At 39.5% G+C, this 23,215-nt stretch overlaps 2 protein-coding genes across 3 annotated transcripts in view; both read right to left on the bottom strand.

Annotated features, from left to right (window-relative positions):
* LOC306891677 (NLR family CARD domain-containing protein 3-like) overlaps positions 1-23,215 on the bottom strand; it is a 269,541-nt gene that overhangs the window by 210,042 nt on the left and 36,284 nt on the right. The window lies entirely within an intron of this gene.
* On the bottom strand, positions 514-23,110 carry LOC306891690 (NACHT, LRR and PYD domains-containing protein 3-like). 2 transcript variants are annotated; one of them, XM_079452160.1, is made up of 15 exons: positions 23,032-23,110; positions 22,072-22,173; positions 21,031-21,061; positions 20,333-20,443; positions 19,930-20,040; positions 19,700-19,751; positions 18,804-19,008; positions 16,958-18,725; positions 16,469-16,642; positions 15,903-16,076; positions 15,330-15,503; positions 14,779-14,952; positions 2,837-3,010; positions 2,292-2,465; positions 514-1,510 (listed from the first exon to the last, which is right to left on the bottom strand). In XM_079452160.1, the coding sequence occupies exons 3-15, from the start codon at positions 21,054-21,056 to the stop codon at positions 1,486-1,488; spliced, it is 3,342 nt and encodes a 1,113-aa protein (XP_079308286.1). In that variant the 5' UTR covers positions 21,057-21,061; positions 22,072-22,173; positions 23,032-23,110; the 3' UTR covers positions 514-1,485. The 2 variants fall into 2 exon arrangements, with proteins under 2 accessions (XP_079308286.1, XP_079308287.1); XM_079452161.1 differs by lacking the exons at positions 19,930-20,040; positions 21,031-21,061 and having other exon boundaries at positions 22,036-22,173.

The following is a 23,215-nucleotide window of genomic DNA, read 5'->3' as shown; positions in this document are numbered from 1 at the left end:
CAGATTTTTACTCGGTGTGCTTGAGCAAGAATCACAACTTCCTGAGTTTTGTACTTTACATGCATACGAGTGAGTATCAGTAAAACTTCTCTTCTCTTTTATAGTTTTGATCTCCATCTCTGCGTCAAGATCTACAGACATTTTCTGAATTGTGCAGCGAAACTGATGATGGATCAATTGTTGCGCTACTCGAACTTCAATATTGAATCTAAATCGACCACAATAAACAACATAATGATAGTAGCTAGAAACTTAATGGTATTTGTGTTTTCATTTGTACTGTGTTTTACCTGATTTGTGTTTTTTCCCTGTAAAGCTGATTTGGAACATTGGAAATTGTGAAAAGTGTTATATAAATAAAATTGAATTGAACTTGTGAGAATTACCTGATTTGTTTCTCAGTTTACAAAACCACGTGTCAGGGCGCCATCTTGGAGACACACCCCCCAGTCTCAGAATCAACTCGTCATTAGTGATCAAACATATGTGTGTAAGATATCATTTGACAGTGTAAAGTGTTTAAACTTTTATTTGTGTACAATAACATTGACAACAAAAGTGCATTTATAAAATAAAGAAAATATACAGGGTGCGCTCTCAGCCGTCACTGTCTGTAATATATTTCTGAAATCACATCTCAATATAAAGACTAAAACTCAGTGAATACATCACAGAAACACTCAGATCTGTATACTGTGCTCGGCTATAGATCATTCCACACCACCAATAAAGTGTTTTTTGTTATGCGTGTGCTTTGTTAGTGTTCATATTTATTTACATTATTGCTCAATACTTTGCACATTATATGTTAACAGTTATTTACAGTTTTCTTTCAGGAAAGTTGCTGCATCACTGAATCTCTGAGCTTATTAAATCAGTTCATGTTAAAGACAGAACACATGACAGACATATGATGTGTAACTGTGAGCTCATGTTGATCATAGTCTGAACCATTTGATAAAGAAATGACCAATAAAACATATGAAGTTTCATCACATTCTTTGTTCTAGTTGCTTCAGAATATTTCAGCTTGATGTCCATTATAGGTGTTTGGTGTTTATCTCTCCAGGTGTGAAACACATCAATATTCATCATCACTTACACTCCCTCACATGTGGAAAAAGTCATTATATTGTTTTATGTCAGAGATCATTTAAGAATCAATTTGTCTGATGCCTAAAACTATTATTTTATTATAAGTATTTTATTTTAATTTCGTTCTTTATTAAATTAACTTTAAAGCAGTAAATGTAGGTGTCCATTGACCTGTAATAATATATTGTGACCAGACACACGTCAGACTTTAGGAGCTCAGAGATACAGGATGATTCAGAATATGAGATCAGAATGTTATATAAATGGAAATAATGATAAATAAGACACTTTTTAGCGCTTCACAGCCGTCAGCGGTGATGTCACAGTCTTCACAGAGAAAAAGGCTCAGATGATCTTTACTGAATGAAGGGAATCTTTTCACTCTTCATGTCATTGTTTCAGTTGAGGCTCAATACTGTAAAACATTGAGAAACATCAGATATGATATTAATATTCACTCATCTCAGTCATTATCAACATCATGTCACAATGACTTAATACTTACAAATCATATTAAATTAATCTGAGAGAGAGAACACAATACAAGAAGTGCAACCACACCAACATTAACACAAGTGTGAGTACAAAACATTTCTGTCACTTGTCCACTGTAAATAAATCAACTTCAAAATGTCTCGCAAACAAATATGTATTTTTGTATACACTGAATAAGACTAGTCCTAAAATGTGTCTAATAAAGATTATTTTGTTGACTGGATACTTAAAGGAACAGTTCACTCAAAAATGAAAAGTCTACTATGGGAGTCAATGGTGACCCACAACGGCTGAGTTACAAACTCTCGTGTTTATTTGTGTTCAGCACAACAAAGAAATGTATTCAGGTTTATAACAACTGGTCCCCAAAAAACACAATTATTTAATCATTTACACCTTGTGTCATTCCAAACCTGTATGACTTTCTTCTCACAAAAGATATTTTGATAAAACATTTGTCCTCATTGTCTTGTCATTGGTTTTGTATCAATACAGTCGAAGTTTATGGCTACTAACAGTTATCTGTGTTTTGCAGAAGAAAGTAAGGTTGGGTGGACTTTATTTTCTTAGACATTTATTTTCTCGACATCAAGCTTTAAATGTCACGCCAGAGCATTCATGTCGACTAGTTTGAGCCAAACCCTACAGTGTGGTAATAGTTTATAGATATATAATGATTTAAAAATAAATAAATAACTCACAGTAGTGTCTGTAGTTGACAGTGTGGATCCTTCAGTAGATCAGAGAGCAGCTTCACTCCTGAATCTTCTGGATTATTATATCTCAGATCCAGTTGTGTCAGATGTGAGGGGTTTGATCTCAGAGCTGAAGTCAGAGCAAAACAACCTTCAGATCCAATACTGCAACTATACAGACTGAAGAGAGAAGAAAATAAATGAAATAATGACAATAACATTTAGAAAATAATCAGGAGGATATATTATTTATTATTTATCAATGTATCAAATTATGTCCCTTTTCACAAGATACAAGTAATAAATTAAATGATTGTAAATCACAGTCATTTTACAATAATATCATGAATAGTTTAATATATTGAAGTTAGTTATTAAAATGATCTCAGTTTGGTGATAATTCTGTATGAATCTGAATCAACAGAGAGTCATTGACTGACAGTCACTGTTGAGTCTCTTACATATAAAGATGATTCTGATAAATTTATGAAGACCTTCATTTACATAATACATACACATGTTTAACTTTATTGCTTTAAGGATTTTCTTACTTTAATGTCTTCAGTTTACAGTTTGTATTCTTCAGTCCATCAGAGAGCAGCTTCACTCCTGAATCCTTCAGATTATTGTGACTCAGGTTCAGTTCTGTCAGACTTGAGGAGTTTGATCTGAGAACTGACGCCAGTGATGAACAACTTTTCTCTGTCAGATTACAGTCACTCAGACTGAAAGAGAAATAACAAGATAACAGTGAGTCACAATGTTATTAAGACACTTATGACTGTTTTCTGACTGCATGATGGATCTTTCTGATGTGAATAACGCTGCACTTGCCACAGAGATGAATAACAGGCAAAGCATTAACAGATGGATCTTTAATGATCACTTCTGATCTCATTTCTATGTTTCAGGATATCGTATGAAGCATCAAGGTGTCTGGAACGTGTTGAGGGAACAAGGACAGAGAACCCAAGTGCAGACAGCGGGGTCAGAGGTCAACCCTTTCTGATCCGCGTGCGCTGCTTCTCTCCACCAAAGACACGCCGCATGAAGAGCAGCAGACACGTGTTCATGTTAACAACAGTAGTGCAGACACGCAGAGCAGGTCAATAGACTCACAACAATAAACTAAATACAGCAACTTTAAAGGATTTCTATCTGTCAGTCTGTTTACTGTTTGCTAAAGTCTCAAACCTTTCAACCAGATTTGTGATATTTTATGAACCACAACCTTTTTATCTATATTGAGCATTAGCATTATTGATCAGCATGTAAACATTTGTGACCCTGTGAAAACCCAAACTAAAGTCTCTTTAGTTTATTATAACAAGCATCAAATATTAATCTCACTGAGATTTCAATCTTTAAAATGACATTATTCAGTTAATATTGAAGATATTGTTTTTATATTTTCACAGAATATTCAGTAGGATGATTGTATGTAGAAAACAGTTAAAAAGACTTTTGCTTTTCACAAGCAGCGTCACATTTTGTAATGAACAAGGATCTAATCTCCTCCCTTAACAATTACCACCCAATATCCAATCTCCCCTTTCCGTCTAAAACCCTGGAACGTATAGTCGCTGCACAACTACAAACCCATCTTCATGCCAACAACCAACTGGAAACCCACCAATCAGGTTTTCGCACCCACCACAGCACAGAAACCGCCCTCCTCAAAGTCCTCAACGACCTCCTCACCTCGGCTGACACCGGTTCCCTCAACATCCTCATCCTACTCGACCTGAGTGCAGCCTTCGATACCGTGAGCCATAAAATCCTGCTCACCAGACTCATAGACCTCGGCATTGAAGGTACTGCACTCAGCTCGCTCCATTCCTACCTATCCAACAGATCCCACTTCATCTCTCTCCATAACCACACCTCTACCACAGCCACAGTCACCCAAGGCGTTCCCCAAGGCTCTGTACTCGGCCCCCTCCTCTTCCTCATCTTCATCCTCCCTCTTGGTCAGATACTCCGCCACTTCAGCATGGACTTCCATTGCTATGCTGATGACATCCAGATCTATCTCAGCACCAAATCCCCCCACAATCCTCCCCTCTCCCACATTAATTCCTGTCTATCAGCTGTTAAAACTTGGATGCAACACAACTTTCTCAAACTCAACAGTGATAAAACGGAATTCCTCCTCATAGGCTCCAAATCCACACTCAGCAAAACCAATAACCTCACGCTCACCATCGACGGCACCATTGTCTTCCCATCTCCACAGGCCCGCAACCTTGCCGTGATTTTTGACTCCACCCTCTCCCTTCAGCCTCACATCTACCAAGTCGTTAAAACCTCATTCTTTCACCTCCACAACATCGCCAAAATCAGACCCTCTCTCACACTCCCAGCTTCTCCTCGGCATTAGCTCCACCCACATTAACCGACTCCAACTGGTCCAGAATTCAGCCTCCCGACTCATCACCCGCTCCAAATCTTGGCATCACATCACTCCAGTCCTTAAACAACTGCACTGGCTTCCCATCTCCCATCTGATCACCTAAAAAATCCTGGTCCTCACCTACAAAACCCTTCACCATCTGGCCCCCACATATCTCACTGAACTCCTCTCCTTGTACCAACCCTCACGGTCCCTCAGATCCACCTCAGGTGGTCTCCTCTCCATTCAAAATTCCAAACTCTGCAGTTTTGGGGACAGAGCATTCTCTAGGGCAGCTCCCAGGCTCTGGAACTCCCTCCCCCCTGATATCAACCTTCTGAGACATTTGCCATCTTCCAGTCCCGCCTCAAGACCCATCTCTTTACCTCTGCCTACCCATAGCCCATGTCCCTTTTTTCCTTTTCTTTTTTTTTATCTTGTAAAGCGCTATATAAATTCAATTTATTATTATTATTATTAATAGTGAAATGATTGAAAGACAGAAGTAGTTCTGGTATGAAGGGCATGAAAAGGCTTATTTAGTAAGTAAATTTGTTTTATGTTTATGATGAGAGCATTTTAATAGTTACATTACATTTGTTGTTGTCAGTAGTTTTATATTGACAGATATCAACTATCAGACTTCTATTAAGAGGACATTCCCCTCGCCACAGAACCTACAATACATAGATACATAGCCTACTGTGTAAGGGGTAGTAGTGAGGTCTTTAATGTCGACAAATGGCAATAAATTAGCAATTATTTTTTATTTTAACAGTCACATAACAATCTCATCTGCACAAGTCAGATGTATAAATATTGAAAGATAAATAATATTTGTCACGTTAACTGTGAATAATTAAAACTGTACTCCATGTGCCAGTGTTGCGCAGTCGCAGATCATTGCACTAAATATCTGCGCATCTTTTTGGATTATCTGGATGTCACAGATTTAGCTTCAACCTCGCCGCTGCTTAATAACAATAACAATAAACTTCACTGTGACAAGGTGAGACATGTTTTATATTTAATAATTGTAGCGTCTGGTCGGACCAAAGGCCAACACATGTGATCGTAAAATGTAAATGCCCGAGCTATCACCTATCTGGACTGACCAGGGGACATTCCGACACTCTCCCTGAGCTTCAAAGGCATTCTCGGGGGGGGGGGGGGTCCCGAATACGTCCTAAGGTGACAAAAGCCATGTGGCACCAGGAACAGAGAGAGATTCAAAGTCTACCAAAGAATGTCTCTTTCTCCCCTCTTGCCACCTTAGAAAGGCTTAAAGTGTAAATAATTGTTTCTACCGGTTATGTTTGTTCCCATGATATGCTAGCCTAACCATAATATCAAAGGCATAGGTGTAACACCTTAACTAGGCTCATAATTGTGTTCTTGTACAAATTATGGGTCAATGTTCTAATAACCCTATCATGTTTCATACATAAAGGTTCCCCTTTTCCTTCTTTAGATGATGGTGTATAGCACAGTAATGTATTGTATACCATACTCTTTTTATTTTCATCTAAGAATATTAAAGCGCCAAAACTTCCAGGTGACCATAAATGCAAATGAGCTGTTGAGCCGGACAAAGGAACATTTCCCGCTCAAAAAATCAGCTCACTACATTGGATCGCCCACTCGGGAGGGGCGTGACGCCCTCAGGGTTAAAACATCTGTGCACGGAAGAAAATGCGCTCGTTGCTGTTCCTTCAATATCTCGAGACCTGTCTCCTCCCTGGAGACAGCCTTCTTTCCGGCAGTTTGCTTCGGCTAAGTTCGCTCTTCCTTCGTCAGCCAATCCGGTTCTCAGGGAGAACCCAACGGACTCACCGCTCGCTTTAAACGCATCAGGACTTCCATCAGCGCAGACCAGAACATGTCCCAGCACATCTAAAAGCCAATGCAAGTATCTGGTCTATTTATAAATAGCTGCGCATAAGTTTTACCCCTTTTAATAAGGAGATTGTCCTTGATGGTTTATGCAGATGTGAATTGCTGATGTAATACTGCCACTCCTACTTTGTCTATTACTTTCATTCTTTACTGCTTTTACGTTCCATGTGTGTTTGTCTAATTGTTCATCATTGTTTAGTTAGTTGGTTTATTGTTTAGTTACTTTGTCTCGTAGTCAATAAAATCCCAAAAGTACACCTGAATTGAATCTGTTATTTGCTCATATAACTCGAAGTCAATGAAATAAGATCTTAAACTTTATTTAAGCAGTATATTGTATCACTATTTTAGTAATACAAACTGTACGAACATATGAAATATTATTTTATCCTGATCAGAAATTTAATGTTTCTTAAACGTTTGTAAAGCAGTAATCCTTTATTGAGGAGTGAGTTGGAAGTCTACAACTTTAGTTTGCAGGACAAACGAAGTCGTCAGATAACTTAAAGCAATTCTATAAAGGTTACTTGTACTTAATTAAACAATTTCCCAATCGGGAAATTGATATTTGTTGTTAACGACAAGCAAATTATATTCATAAACTAATGAATATTCAATCCATTTGAGTTAATTATTCCCCAAAACTCATAGTCGCTACAACTGGTGGAGAATGCGGGCAGTTTCAAACGTTTGTGTATATGAGCAATAGTCATATTCATGTGTATTTTTGGGTATTAATAGCACGCACGCGCGTTTTCGAATTGTGAGACCAAACGCGCAAAGCGAACTCACTAAAGTGACCGGCACAAGCCGCGAGCTCAGCTCAAGCATATTGAACGAATGCTGATACATGTCGAATAGTTAGTCGATATTAATGAAAGTATTGACTAGAACTATGTTGCGATATTAAATGTCCCGGGGATAACGAAATCTCTGAACAGCACATTCTTAATATTGTTTTACCCGCGTTGATTCAAACGAGTTTCTTTGTTCACGCCGGAAGATTGAAATTAAGCGAGATTCCTTTATTTCAATAATAGGTCTACTATATCGTTAAGATAAACGATTAACTCCTGGTTAAGCGGTGAATTTGCTACTCATTTGTGAAACCTAAAACATTGGACTCAAAAGCTGAAAAAACGGTCAGCTAGTTAATGTCTATGGGAGCTCTTTTAAATGTGTGATAGACAGACGATAATTCCTGTATCCACCACATTTCTTTCCGTGCCAATACAGCGCGAAGAGACTCGCCGTGGTCTGAGAAGAAATTATGATTTGTGTATCATAATTTCTCAATGCTGAATAAACGATCAGCTAGTTGATGTACCTAAGTTCTTGTAAATGTGAAATCGACAGACGATAATTCCTGTCTCCAACACATTTTTTTGTTTCTGTGCCTAAACATTTCTATGTTAATGATGGTCCAGGTAACTGCTATGTGACCCTATAAAACGAAGAAATCTTTTATAGTGAGTCTCAATACTGCCGCCCTAAATTAAGTTAATAAATCTTTTTAGCGCGAAGGAAATAGAGAAGAAGTGAATTCCTTCCTATTTCGTGTATACGGCCGAATTTTCTGTAAGTTAGATCGATGCATTGTAATGTGTCTCAACCACTGCACCGCTCTTGAAGATAATCATTAATTTTAGCTAAATTAATGTGGACTTTTTCGTTTTCTCTTTGGGTAAATGAAGGCGTGAGGATACGGTTTTCATTGTATTTTAATACAGTAAAAATCGTAGAGGACGATCGTTAAAAGGGAGTGTTATGAAATCTTGATCGAGTAAATTTTACAACGCCGTAGAAATCCCGTTGTTTCATGTTGTTTGTTACTGTGTGTTTAACTCAACGTTTTGGGCAGCGAGGAGATCCTGCCGCGCGTGTCAGGACATCTAATGAACTGACGAGTAACGTTTTGAATCACCGAGCGTCACCATCGGTGATGATCCCCAGCGGACAATTTGTGTTGAATTAATATCAAATTGACGTCAAATGCTCAATGCCAAATTTCTCCTAATAACCGGTTTTGGAGTTCATTGTGTGACATGTGTTTTGACGTAATTTTTGATGTGCATTCTTTTCAACAGCAATTGCCGCTGGAGTGTTTAAATTTAAGTGATTGTTGAAGTCTTTGTTTAAAACGAGTTCTAAACCTAAGACGTAATCACGTGGAAGTCTAGGGTAGGGTGTTATGTCTTACAAACACCAGAGGGCAGTGTGTCATGAGTGACCAACATTTTCCTAACTCCACCCCTTCCTACCTGACTTCCCTTGGGCGTGGCTCGACCACGCCAACTTGTGGGCACACTCAGTCAGCCCTTCCAGTCTTTAAATTCCCTCATAGCCGTTTATTTTATTTGTTTACTTGTTTTTATGATTTCTTTATTTTCATTTATTTTTACTTTCAGTAATTAATTATTATAATGATAATTAGTTTTTCAGATTTCTTGGTTTCAATTTCTATTTTCCTTATTTCAATATTGCAATTTTTGCATGTTTCCTCCCTCAGTTATTACCTATACTGCTCCCTATCTAAAAACACCGTTAATTATATTGAGTTTGCTTTCTTAGCTCTTGCTTAACTTAGTTTGCTCTCCCTGTTTATTGCATTAACTCTGACCCCCCGGTCAGCCTTTGTGTTTTCTTATACAGAGTACTTCCCTTGGGGCGCCTGGGTAGCGAAGTGACAACTCTCTCCCCGAAGGTATCTGGTCTGCGGGTTTGGCTGTTCTGGCGTGCCTGGCACTGGCTGTGGATGGCCCCCGGATTCCTTTGTCCCCGACTCGAGGTGACGGCACGCAGGGAGACTCCAGCCACTGACACTCCTCTGTAAGTGGGGACCAATAGCACTGGCTGGTGCACTGCAGTAATCTTGGGGTATATAACGGCAGGAAGTGCCACTTAGCGGGAAGAAAAGCCTACGGGCTATGTCTGTTGCGAGTGGCACCCCTGGGTAAAACCTCAATTTTCTCGGTGCCCACTAGTCGGTCACCCACTTGGTACGGCCAGGTGTGCTGAGAGTTGTAACTGTTTGAGTGGTCGCACCTGAGTGGCGTGTAGGGCAAGGGGTCCGAGGTGTCTGCCGCTGTGTGTCCAGAAAGGCTGGAGAGTTGGACCCGCATGACTGGGACCCACTTGAGAGTCCTCACTTCTCTACCAAGCCTATTTGAACAAGGTACAGCCCCACTGAGTTGCTATAGGCAGACAGAGAAGGAACGCTCCCTTCCCCCATCAGTTTTATTCTTTTTTTTTTTTTTTTTAAACTGCTTAGTGTCCCTGTTGTTTGAGCTCAGCTGTTTCCCTAGGCCATATGAAACCATAGCGCCCTTTACATGTAGGCCCTTTCATAACCCTAGTGTTGCCGACCTGGCTGAGCCAAGTAATGAAACTTTCTCTTTTCCCTATGATATCTTTATAATTTTGTTTTGGTATTGTTTTGGTTAATCCTGTCGTGTTTTACCTGTAGTTTCTAAAAGACAGAATCTGCATGAACCATCAGGGAATTCTCTGTGAAATGTTGATGAAGTAAACTTCCCTGGTTGTTAAAATGACACCTTAAGTTCAACCCATTAACACATTTACCCAGACTCTGTCCCTGTGCCCACACACTCACACCCCTACTATCCACCCTGCCAATTCACCGCCAGGATAAATAGGTGTTAGGTCGCGTCACTGACTGTTCACCCCAGTTAACCGCACAACACATGATACATAAGTATTATAGAGTGTAGGGACTTGCATTGGTCTTGTGTGCTTTTCTCTCTCGCCCTCAGTGCACCAACATGTCCAGATCATCCAGCCCTGCCACCCACTGGGACCAGCTAGAGACCTGGCTGAGCGTGATGGCGGGGGCCCTCCTGCCCGAGGCGGCCAAGCACCTACAGAACCTGAACCGTGAGCAGCTGGATGATGACTTGAACCGGCTGATGGCCCACGATCCATTACAGAGCTACAGCCACAAGGAGTTGGCCAGGATCATCTGTGCCCTTGCCCACAACCTTATCATCCAGTCGAAGCTGAGCGACGGAAGCGTCACCCTCTTGGAACAAGAGGCAGCAGCACTAAGGCTTCAGGCGGAGGAGGCTCACCATAACCAGTTGGAAGCCCAGAGACGCCTAGATCAACTTAACCTGGAAGCCCAAACCCGGCAGCCGGCAACGAATGAGCGGTGCCCAGAGCTACAGGAAGAGTTTGAAAGGCTCCAGGACACCTTGACATGCCTCCGTACAGATGCAGAGCATAGAGAATGGTTGGAAAACCAGGCCCGCAAAGACCTGGAATGCAAGCTCCAAAAAGCAGAGACTCTTTTAAAACGGGCTGAAACCGAACTGAAAGAGAGAGAGGCAAAAGCAAAAGCCTCTAAAAGACACTTTCAAGCAGCCCAAGCTGAAGCCCAAGCCTTGGCTCAGCAACAAGATCATCTCAAAGCTGAATTCGATATGGTGCAAAGAGAACTAAAGTATGCATATCTATTTCAGGCTGAACAAAAGGGGGGAAAAGACACCTTTGGACTTCCCCCGACAAGCAGGACCAGACTTCCCGGCCAAGCATCATCAGAGAAAGAGGAAGCTGGTAACCTGCCGTTTAAAACATCGTCCGCCAGCGTCCAAGAGCCCCTAGATGCCACTGAGGGATGGGAGCATCTCCGGAGAACCCCTACAATGACCCACAGCATGGCTCCCAAGGATTTGGACAAAGTGGCCAGAAACATCCCCACGTTTACCCCGAACCCTGCAGGAGGACACGACGTACACGCCTACCTGCAGGATATTAACTTTCATTTGCAAACCATGGTAAATGTTCCCACCAGAGCCAAACTGTACTTGCTCAGGATTACCTCCAGCCGCGAAGTGCGCAGCTTCCTGGACCGGCAGTCGGACACTGTCAAAGGGGACTATGAGCAACTGCAACAGGCTCTCATAATGGAGTTTTCAGACCACGAGTCTGAACAGGGACTCATTGCTGCCATGGACCTTAAACAGGGCCGTCTCGAAACCCCACAGGCCTACTATAACAGACTGAGACGAACCTACTTTGGGGCCAGAAATGAGCCGGGAATGGAGGAGGATTTCAACTTTAGGACTCTTTTCTTGCGCAACCTGCATCATAGTGTGAGTCAGCACTTAGGAGTTGTGGCATGCCCCCGCAATATGACAACTCAACAGCTGCGGGACCTAGCCCATAAAGCCTATGTTAAGCAAAAGACTATCTCTGAAAGAACTGTTAAAATCTCGTAATTCTCCCTGTCTCCGAACACTACCCAGAGCTGACACTAGAAGGCACCCAACCGCATCATGATGCCAGGCCTGTCAACAGAGAGGCAAAGGATTTTACTACTAGCTGTCCAACCCATCTGTGGCAGCGATAACACGCAGCCAACGCCTTGCAGATGCTGTTACACCTGCATCACAACCTCTAGCACGGGCTCCACAGATTTCAGACGTTGACATAGCGTCACTCCAAACTACTGACAACGCCACACTAGCTATGTTGAACCACCTCAAAGACCCCGCCACCAACCCTATCACGCCTTCTGACCTTGCTGATGTTCCTGACCTCAAGCGGCTGCATGCCATCAATCACACGCTGCGTGTGAAGGACAACGTCCTCTGGTATGTCCCTGAGGACCTCACAACACCACAGCTTGTGGTACCCCAGTGCCAAAGGGGGGGTAATGCTAATGTATGCCCACGACGCACCGCGTGCCACTGGCCCAACAACAACTCCAGAAGATTGCGGAAGGCAGGAAAGCATACTACGATCAGAAAGCATCGCAAGAAGCACTGGATGTCTACAGGGTCTGGTATTACCGTTTCGTCCCACCACTGCAGACAGCCTCACATCGGCTACCCAAGAAATTTTTGCCTCACTGGGGGGACCCTATGAGATTTTTGACAAACTCTCCCCCGTTTAGCAGGGGGCAGACAGAACCAGTCCTCCAATGGGTCCATCATAACCAGATTAAAAGACACTTAGCCACTGGGCGAGAGAAGTAAGGGGGGGGGCTAACAAAAACAAGATCGCTGGCTAGTCAACACCCCAGCGAGGGTAGCACCACACTATGCCTAACTACCACCTTAGGGTATGCCCTTACTCTCGGCCTATCCTCCATGCTTTACAAAAGGGTCAATGGAATGCCGGAGTGTGTGAAGAACTATACGGCAGTGTTTCCTTGGGCTTTCAAACGGAGCCACGGAAAGAGAAACACGCTAGCTAAGCCCGAGCCTAACCTCATTGAGATCGACCCACTGCCAGTGCGCCACAGCACTGAGGACCAGTAAGACCCACCTATTACCCCGGCCATTACGATCCAAACAACCATCGCCCGACTAAGCTTCTACGTGAACCCTGTCGTCCGAAAGGGGGGATATGTAGCGTCTGGTCGGACCAAAGGCCAACACATGGGATCGTAAAATGTAAATGCCCGAGCTATCACCTATCTGGACTGACCAGGGGACATTCCGACACTCTCCCTGAGCTTCAAAGGCATTCTCGGGGGGGGGGGGGGGTCCCGAATACGTCCTAAGGTGACAAAAGCCATATGGCACCAGGAACAGAGAGAGATTCAAAGTCTACCAAAGAATGTCTCTTTCTCCCCTCTTGCCACCTTAGAAAGGCTTAAAGTGTAAATAATTGTTTCTACCGGTTATGTTTGTTCCCATGATATGCTAGCCTAACCATAATATCAAAGGCATAGGTGTAACACCTTAACTAGGCTCATAATTGTGTTCTTGTACAAATTATGGGTCATTGGATCGCCCACTCGGGAGGGGCGTGACGCCCTCAGGGTTAAAACATCTGTGCACGGAAGAAAATGCGCTCGTTGCTGTTTCTTCAATATCTCGAGACCTGTCTCCTCCCTGGAGACAGCCTTCTTTCCGGCAGTTTGCTTCGGCTAAGTTCGCTCTTCCTTCGTCAGCCAATCCGGTTCTCAGGGAGAACCCAACGGACTCACCGCTCGCTTTAAACGCATCAGGACTAACATCAGCGCAGACCAGATCATGTCCCAGCACATCTAAAAGCCAATGCAAGTCTATTTATAAATAGCTGCACATAAGTTTTACCCCTTTCAATAAGGAGATTGTCCTTGATGGTTTATGCAGATGTGAATTGCTGATGTAATACTGCCACTCCTACTTTGTCTATTACTTTCATTCTTTACTGCTTTTACGTTCCATGTGTGTTTGTCTAATTGTTAATCATTGTTTAGTTAGTTGGTTTATTGTTTAGTTACTTTGTCTCGTAGTCAATAAAATCCCAAAAGTACACCTGAATTGAATCTGTTATTTGCTCATATAACTCAAAGTCAATGAAATAAGATCTTAAACTTTAATTAAGCAGTATATTGTATCACTATTTTAGTAATACAAACTGTACGAACATAGGAAATATTATTTTATCCTGATCAGAAATTTAATGTTTCTTAAACGTTTGTAAAGCAGTAATCCTTTATTGAGGAGTGAGTTGGAAGTCTACAACTTTAGTTTGCAGGACAAACGAAGTCGTCAGATAACTTAAAGCAATTCTATAAAGGTTACTTGTACTTAATTAAACAATTCCCCTATCGGGAAATTGATATTTGTTGTTAACGACAAGCAAATTATATTCATAAACTAATGAATATTCAATCCATTTGAGTTAATTATTCCCCAAAACTCATATTCGCTACATAATGTTTGCTGTTCATTTAATTTAATGTTTGGTGTTTATTTTAGACTCGGACCTGATAAACGTGGTCGTTTGTGGTTGTTATGAAACATCTGTCTGTGTGTTTGAAGAGATTGTCACACACAGTATAAATGACAGATGCTTTAGTAGATATTTGTTGGAGTCGCACTTTTGCTGCAGAGTTAGAGCTTTAAAAACACATTTTAATGGATATGAGGGTTTGTATTTGTTATCTGTAAGTCTCTGTGCATGTTCATCCATTCATTCAGTGATTTGGATTATTGTGAAGGATTTGTTTAGATATGATGTGGTTTCATTTATGGTGACGTTACTTTGGAATATCGCTGTTGTTTGGCCAGAGGAAATTTTTGCCATAACCGAGGTCTTGTTGAAACACCGCAACTGTCAACTACATCAAATTTACACACGAACAAGAGTGAAACAGCAAAACATAAACAGCAAAAATACTGGACAGTCACTTGTGATTATTAAAAAAAGTGAGTTTATAACAAAATGATAATTTGATCAGTAACTCACATTAGTGTCTGTAGTTGACAGTGTGGATCCTTCAGTAGATCAGAGAGCAGCTTCACTCCTGAATCTTCTGGATTATTATAGTTCAGATCCAGTTGTGTCAGATGTGAGGGGTTTGATCTCAGAGCTGAAGTCAGAGCAACAAAACCTTCAGATCCAATACTGCAGAACGACAGACTGAATAGAGAAGAAAATAAATGAAATAATGACAATAACATTTAGACAATAATTAGGAGTAAAATAAATGAATATAGTTAATTATACTTTAATATTATTCAATTATTCATAAATGTATCAAATTATTAAGATACAAGTAATAGATTATATGATAATTTTACAATAATATCATGAATAGTTTAATATAATCAAGTTAGTTATTAAAATGATCTCAGTTTGGTGATAATTCTGTATGAATCTGAATCAACAGAGAGTCATTGACTGACAGTCACTGTTGAGTCTCTTACATATAAAGATGATTCTGATAAACTTATGAAGACCTTCATTTACATAATACATACACATGTTTAACTTTATTGCTTTAAGGATTTTCTTACTTTAGTGTCTTCAGTTTACAGTTTGTATTCTTCAGTCCATCAGAGAGCAGCTTCACTCCTGAATCCTTCAGATTATTGTCACTCAGGTTCAGTTCTGTCAGACTTGAGGAGTTTGATCTGAGAACTGACGCCAGTGATGAACAACTTTTCTCTGTCAGTTTACAGAGACTCAGACTGAAAGAGAAAAAACAAGATAACAGTTAGTCACAATGTTAGTAATAAACTCATAATCAAAACAAGTTGATCTCATTTCAATGAAAGCTTGAAAACTTCTATGAGTGACAGTGAACTTCAGTAAAACATGATGTGTGTCCAGAAACACAAGAACAGTATGTCATGTTAACTTCATGTAAATGGAGAGAAACCTTCATTATAATACAATTACATTTATTAATTGGGGAAATGTTTTTATCCAGAGAGATTTACACATGAGATTAAAACAAGAATGAGTTTATCCAAGAGAAAACATAATACAAGTAAAGTGACTACATCAAATTTACACAAGAACGAAACAGCAAAAATAATCGACAGTCAATTGAATTAAACAAAATGATCATTTGATCAGTAACTCACTGTAGTGTCTGTAGTTGACAGTGTGGATCCTTCAGTAGATCAGAGAGCAGCTTCACTCCTGAATCTTCTGGATTATTACAGTTCAGATCCAGTTGTGTCAGATGTGAGGGGTTTGATCTCAGAGCTGAAGTCAGAGCAACACAACCTTCAGATCCAATACTGCAGTGAGACAGACTGAAGAGAGAAGAAAATAAATGAAATAATGACAATAACATTTAGACAATAATTAATAGTACAATTATTTAATAATACTTTAATATATTTTTATCATTCATCAATGTATCAAATTATGTCCCTTTTTACAAGATACAAGTAATAAATTAAATGATTGTAAATCACAGTCATTATACAATAATATCATGAATAGTTTAATATATTGAAGTTAGTTATTAAAATGATCTCAGTTTGGTGATAATTCTGTATGAATCTGAATCAACAGAGAGTCATTGACTGACAGTCACTGTTGAGTCTCTTACATATAAAGATGATTCTGATAAACTTATGAAGACCTTCATTTACATAATACATACACATGTTTAACTTTATTGCTTTAAGGATTTTCTTACTTTAGTGTCTTCAGTTTACAGTTTGTATTCTTCAGTCCATCAGAGAGCATCTTCACTCCTGAATCCTTCAGATTATTGAGACTCAGGTTCAGTTCTGTCAGACTTGAGGAGTTTGATCTGAGAACTGACGCCAGTGATGAACAACTTTTCTCTGTCAGATTACAGAGACTCAGACTGAAAGAGAAATAACAAGATAACAGTGAAGATATAAACACATGAAGAGATAATGTTTGAACAATGAGAATCATCTGCACAAGAGCTGAAGCAACATCTGCACCTGATAGAGAATCACTGCAAGAACTGAACCCTGACAGACGATTATAAATAAAAAACAAATGAATGAAAATCAGAAAAAAGCCACAAGAGAGCAGCTCTCACTCTATAGATGCAGTGAACAATTCCATCATGTTTTATTGTGTCTCTGTAGGACATTAACTACAGTAATGTGGACTGTTAGATGTTCAGGTGAAACTGCAGGTAAAGACTCACTCAGCTGTTCTGGATGCTTTGATCACTGGCAGAAGCCTCAGAAGACCTTCATCTGATGGATCATATTTCCTCAGATTAAACTCATCCAGCTTCTCTTCTGAGTTCACTAACACAAACACCAGAGCCGACCACTGAGCAGGAGAGAGACGGACTCCAGTAAGACTAAACTCATCTTCTCTGTTCACATATGTTTGCACTTCCTGCACTAGAGAATGATCATTGAGTTCATTCAGACAGTGAAACAGATTGATGGATTTCTCTGGAGAGAGATTCTCTCTGATCTTCATCTTAATGTACTCGACTATTTCCTGTTTACTGTCAGAGCTTCTTCCTGTCTGTGTCATCAGATCTCGTAAGATTGTCTGACTGGACTCCAGTGAGAGACCCAGAAGAAATCTGAGGTAAAGATCCAGGTGTCCGTTCTCACTCTGTAAGGCCTTGTCCACTTCACTCTTCAGTAAATAACTCATATTTGATCTCAATCCGCTGAAGTTTTCTGATGTTTGCTGAAGAAATGACAGAAACTTGAACAAAGCAGCGAGAAACTCCTGAACGCTCAGATGCACAAAGCTGAACACCTTCCCCAGGTTCAGTCCAAACTCCTCTCTGAAGATCTGAGTACAAACTCCTGAGTCCACTGACGCTTCTCTGACATCAATGTCACACTCTCTCAGATCCTCCTCATAGAAGATCAGGTTCCCTTTCTCCAGCTGTTGAAAAGCCAGTTTTCCCAGAGACTCAAGACTCTTTCTAGCCTGCTGAAGATCTACCTCACATTTCCCATCATACTTCTGACTCTTCAGTTTGATCTGAAACATCAGGAAGTGTGTGAACATTTGAGTGAGAGTCTTGGGGATCTGTGCTGGACTCTCTGCTTCACTCAACATTCTCTGGAGAACAGTGGCTGAAATCCAGCAGAAGACTGGGATGTGACACATGATGTACAGACTTCTGGATGATTTCATGTGTGTGATGATTCTGTTGGCCAGACTCTCATCATTGATTCTCTTCCTGAAATACTCGTCCTTCTGAGGGTCATTGAATCCTCGTACATCTGTGATCAGATCAACACACTCAGGAGGAATCTGATTGGCTGCTGCTGGTCGAGAGGTGATCCAGATCAGAGCAGAAGGAAGCAGATTCCCCTTGATGAGGTTTGTCAGCAGCACATCCACTGACGCTGATTCTCTGACATCAAACAAACTCGGATTCTTTGAGAAATCTAGAGGAAGACGACACTCATCCAGACCATCAAAGATAAACACAACTTTATAATCATCAAAGTCTGTCAATCTCCGTTCTGTTGTATCTGTGAAGAACTGATGAAGAAGATCCATCAGACTGATATTTGTCTGTTTGATCAGATTCAGTTCTCTGAAAGGAAGTGGAAATATGAAGTGAAGATCTTGATTTGTTTTTTCTTCAGCCCAATCCAGAATGAACTTCTGCACAGAGACTGTTTTTCCAATTCCAGCGACTCCTTTAGTCAGCACACTTCTGATGGGTTTGTTTAGTTCAGGTGAGACTTTAAAGATGTCATTACATTTGATTTGTGTTTCTTGTGTCTCTGATCTTCTGGATGCCGTCTCAATCTGTCTCACCTCATGTTCATTATTGATGTCTTCACTCCCTCCCTCTGTGATGTACAGCTCTGTGTAGATCTCATTCACAAGTGTTGAGCTTCCTTGACTTGAGATTCCTTCATTCATTCTCTGGAATTTCTCTTTTAGTCTGGATTTGTGTTTCTTCATGTTTAAAGGGGCAAATTCTGTTGTGTTAAGGAAAACAAAATAAGTTAAATGCATGAAATGACAAATAAAAAAATCCACAGGAATAAATCTCTTACTGGTCTGTAATTTGTCAGCGAGGTCTGTCTGCTTCATCTTCCTCAGGACGTTCAGTGTGATCTTCAGAAACATCTCTCTGACTCTGATCTGATCTTCATCATCCTCCTCTTCTCTCTCAGAGCATGATGGGTAATCTGGACTCAGTAGACTCTTGAAGATCTTCAGCTCTTTCTTCATCATAGAGATGAGTTTGTGCTCAAGCTCCTGAAAACATTGTTCAAACACACATGGTTTTGTTTTCTTATGAGGGCAGAAAAAGGTTTTAATGCTCATTTTAGTCAACACAGTTTTTTTCTAAACAGCTTGAACCTCATTTCATGAAACCTATAACACATTTAAACACTATAAACACACATCAAAACTACAGAAACAAAATCATATTTTCTTTAATTCATATTTTGCCTTCAAATGATTCTCAAAGCATCAAATACACATCAGCATTGATAACACACTGAGATCTATTTCAAATCAATATGATCGTGACTTCTTACTACAATGAATCAGTTTGAAACTAAACATCTAAACATGTTTCAGAATCATCAGTAATAATAACAGTAATCTGTGTAAAGCTGCAGTACGACTGACAGTAAAAGAATCTCATGAAACGCCCCTTAAACATACAGATTTGATTTTGGCCTTAGAAACATATTTTGGGGTAAAATTATTTTAAAGCTTCATTTGAAGAAGAGCATCTACATTTCATAAAAAAATTGTGAATGAAACATGATATTGAATGTTAATCAAACGAATGTAAAATAAATGATTGTTAATCAAAGCAAAACACAGTAATTGCTTTGCATCCGTTTCTCAACTTTACACAAAGACACACACTGACACGCACAGACACACTCCCGCACGCACGCACGCACGCACGCACACACACACACATACTCACCTGGAAAACAGACTCCATGTGCTTCCCTTTGATTGAGACATTTGTTGTGTTTCTGTAATGTAACAATAAATGAAATATGTGTTTCATACAGTGAACACATGGATTAATGTGTGTATCTGTCAGTAAAGTGTTCAGTGAATATCTGCAGTAACATCAACAGCACAGACTCAGATCAGAGAATAAAGACTGATGAAGTGATTTACTCGTCTAAACCATCAGACTGTTCTCACCTCACATCTGGATCATCACAGTCTCCAGAACTGAAGTGAAGTGGATTATCCATTGATGCTTCACTGTTCACGGACTCACAGCTGGGTTTAGGAGATTCTTCACCAGTCAAACTAAAACAACATTTATGTAATGAGTTTATGCAATGTATCAGTAATGTGATAAATGTGTATAATATATTAGAATAAATATAGGATATATGAACAAAAATGATTTCTCATGCAGGCTCAGAAAATTAAGTTAAAAGTAATTTCTGCTAAGATAAACTATTATAGTTCAACATATTTGTAAGGACCACTATTGCGTTCATGTTACATACATTTTATGCAGAGTTTTAGCTTAAATCTCGTGCATCCCTGTTTGACGGAAGAAAACTAAATCTTTAAACCATCAGACTGTTCTCACCTCACATCTGGATCATCACAGTCTCCTGGACTGAAGTGAAGTGGATTATCCATTGATGCTTCACTCTTCACGGACTCACAGCTGGGTTTAGGAGATTCTTCACCAGTCAAACTAAAACAACATTTATGTAATGAGTTTATGCAATGTATCAGTAATGTGATACATTTGTATAGTATATTAGAATAAATATAGGACATATGAACAAATATTATTTCTCATGCAGGCTCAGACAATAAAGTAAAAAGTAATTTCTGCTAAGATAAACTATTATAGTTCAACATATTTGTAAGGACCATTATTGCGTACATGTAATATATATTCTATGCATAAATTAAGCTAAATCTCATGTATCCCTGTTTGAAGCAAGAAAACTAAATCTGTCTGTAGTCCAACCTTTTAAAATCCCTTTGCAAGTGATACAGTAAGATTAAATTGTAATTCAGTGCTATAGTGAGATATGAACTCTGCTTATCTAAAGAGAATTTAATAATACAAACAATAAAGAAAACCAAAGAAACCCCTCCCCACACAAACTAATATTAATTTGTAATGAATTAGTTTGCATGAAGCAAATCTTCACAAAGTTGTTTTAAGTATAAACTCTGACAGCTATCAGACAAACCAAACACATGTAACACGTTTCTCAATTACAGTTAAAAAGGACAAATTTGTATATTTAAATCTTTTACTCATCTCACCTTTTAAACTCTCTGGAGAGATTCATTGTTCCTGGAAATAAAAACACTGTGTTAGACACTTCTTTAAACCAGTCATCCTCAGCTAAACTGCATATTTCATCTTTTAAACAGTGAAGTGTCTCATATTATTGTTGAACTGCCCTATTGTGCTTTACATTTCTAACATGGACTGAAGGGGCGGAGCCAGACGTGGGAGACATTGGGGGCTTAACCCAATACTATGGGCTTGGTCCCCAATGAGAGGTTTTATGGCACCTATGAAACTTTTTAGTGTTCTTTATATTTTGAAACCATAACATAGCAAATGTAGGCACTGTAATAATGACCGATTTAAAAAGCATGTTAACTTTCAGAAGATTCAGCATTTTAATTTGCACACATTTAATTTACCTCTATTTTAACTAAACGTCTTCCTCTGTTAAGTTACTAGAGTGGAGTAATACAGAGTTTAAATAGCGGACTGGATGACTTTATTATAGAAACCTAAAGAGATTTGTGGCCATACGCCCTCAGGGCCGTTGATAGCCATATCATTCATAATGACATTTTATATTTTTTATATATATGAAGAGCCATCTGAATTTTCTTCTAGAATGATCATTTTTATCAAGTTCGTATATTTAAGTTCAGCATTTTCACTCAACTGGCAATGAAAATAACCTATTAATTGTCATTTAAGTGAAATTACTGAACTTAAATATACAAGCTTGATAAAATTGATCATTATAGAGCACTGACTGCTAATGTCAACTGATACTGAGAAAGTATTAACCACCGTCACGTCAAAATAAACCATAAACTACAGCTCAATATCTAAAGAAAGACAGTAAAGAAAGTAACAGCTAGCTGGCGTCAGTTATTTGTTAAATGCATAGGGAATGTTTAACAGTAAAATCTCAATTCAGATTGCAAACTGCACAGAAATTAAAGTTAAAGCAACAGTTTGCTAACATGAACTTCAGCAAGTTCGAGACGCATTACGATCAGTAGCAGCACATCATAAACATTTCCTGAATTTAAGTTGATTAAACATGAACTTACCTGCATGTGATTCACAGGGATCATCTCTAGCAGTTTCTGCTCTTGCTCCTGCTTTCTTTTCGGGCCTTTCCAAATAAATAGCCCAGACTACCGTCTGTCAAACTGCGTTAGAATAAAAAATAAAAATAAATAAGCAACGACTTTCAAAGCCTCCAATATTTATTTAACAACACCAACTCCAAACACAAATGCATTGATAGAGCCATCACAGAGGAAGATCACAGACAAGACACAAACAAAAATCCATAGAATCTCCTAGAATCAAGTTTTAGTCCTCAGCTCATTTTAAACAGAAATCACCTCAGAATTCAACAGGACAATCAGGTTATAGCGCAATATAAACATTGCATTTCGCAAAAACAATAAACAAACTAAATTTCATGGAGCCACCACAAGGAATAATTGTATTCTTTTTCGAGCCGGAAGTGAAGAAATGTTCTGGCTAGCTGAGCTGTCCTCGTTGACGGAATGTGCCTTAGCAGACTAGTTGCTCATGCTAACGATAACTAGCGTAAATAAATTGCCTATCTGCGTTCCTGATATCCTTCTCAGATTAGCGCTCCCACTTAGCTTCTCCATGGTTGCGTTTTGTGAGTTGTGTTGTGAGTTGTGTTGTGTGTTGTGCTGTGTGTTGTGTGTTATGAGTTGTGTTTGTAGCCCCTCAGCAGCACTTAGTGACATACTGTTGCCACTTTCACTTTGACATTATATCGAGTATTTTCACAAGAGAATCGGCAAACAAGTCACATATGACTGTTTATAAACACGCTTCCTAATGACAAGAATAACATTTACATTTAGTCATTTAGCAGATGATTTTATCCAAAGCGATTTATGAAGAATTCAGGGAGCAATGAGCGATATGTCACACAGGAGCAATAGTTCAATACAAAAAACAACACACAACAATAAATGAAGTAAAACAGTCCAATGAATCTACTGAATAAATGTGATACTCACAGTATTTTCTTTCTTAATAACAATGATGATTCTTCTCACTGTAAAATGGCTTCTTCTGTAACAGTTTCACTTTCACTCTGTCGCTACCCGATCCGTCCCGGAAACACGATTTGTTCCGCGCATGCGTGAAACTGACGTCACTTCCTGTTATCCCCGACGTTTTACGACAGTGTTCTCGACCTGG

This window comes from Barbatula barbatula (genome assembly GCF_947034865.1).
Source record: "Barbatula barbatula genome assembly, chromosome: 3".
NCBI lineage: Eukaryota > Metazoa > Chordata > Actinopteri > Cypriniformes > Nemacheilidae > Barbatula > Barbatula barbatula.
This window is presented reverse-complemented; position numbering and strand designations above follow the sequence as displayed.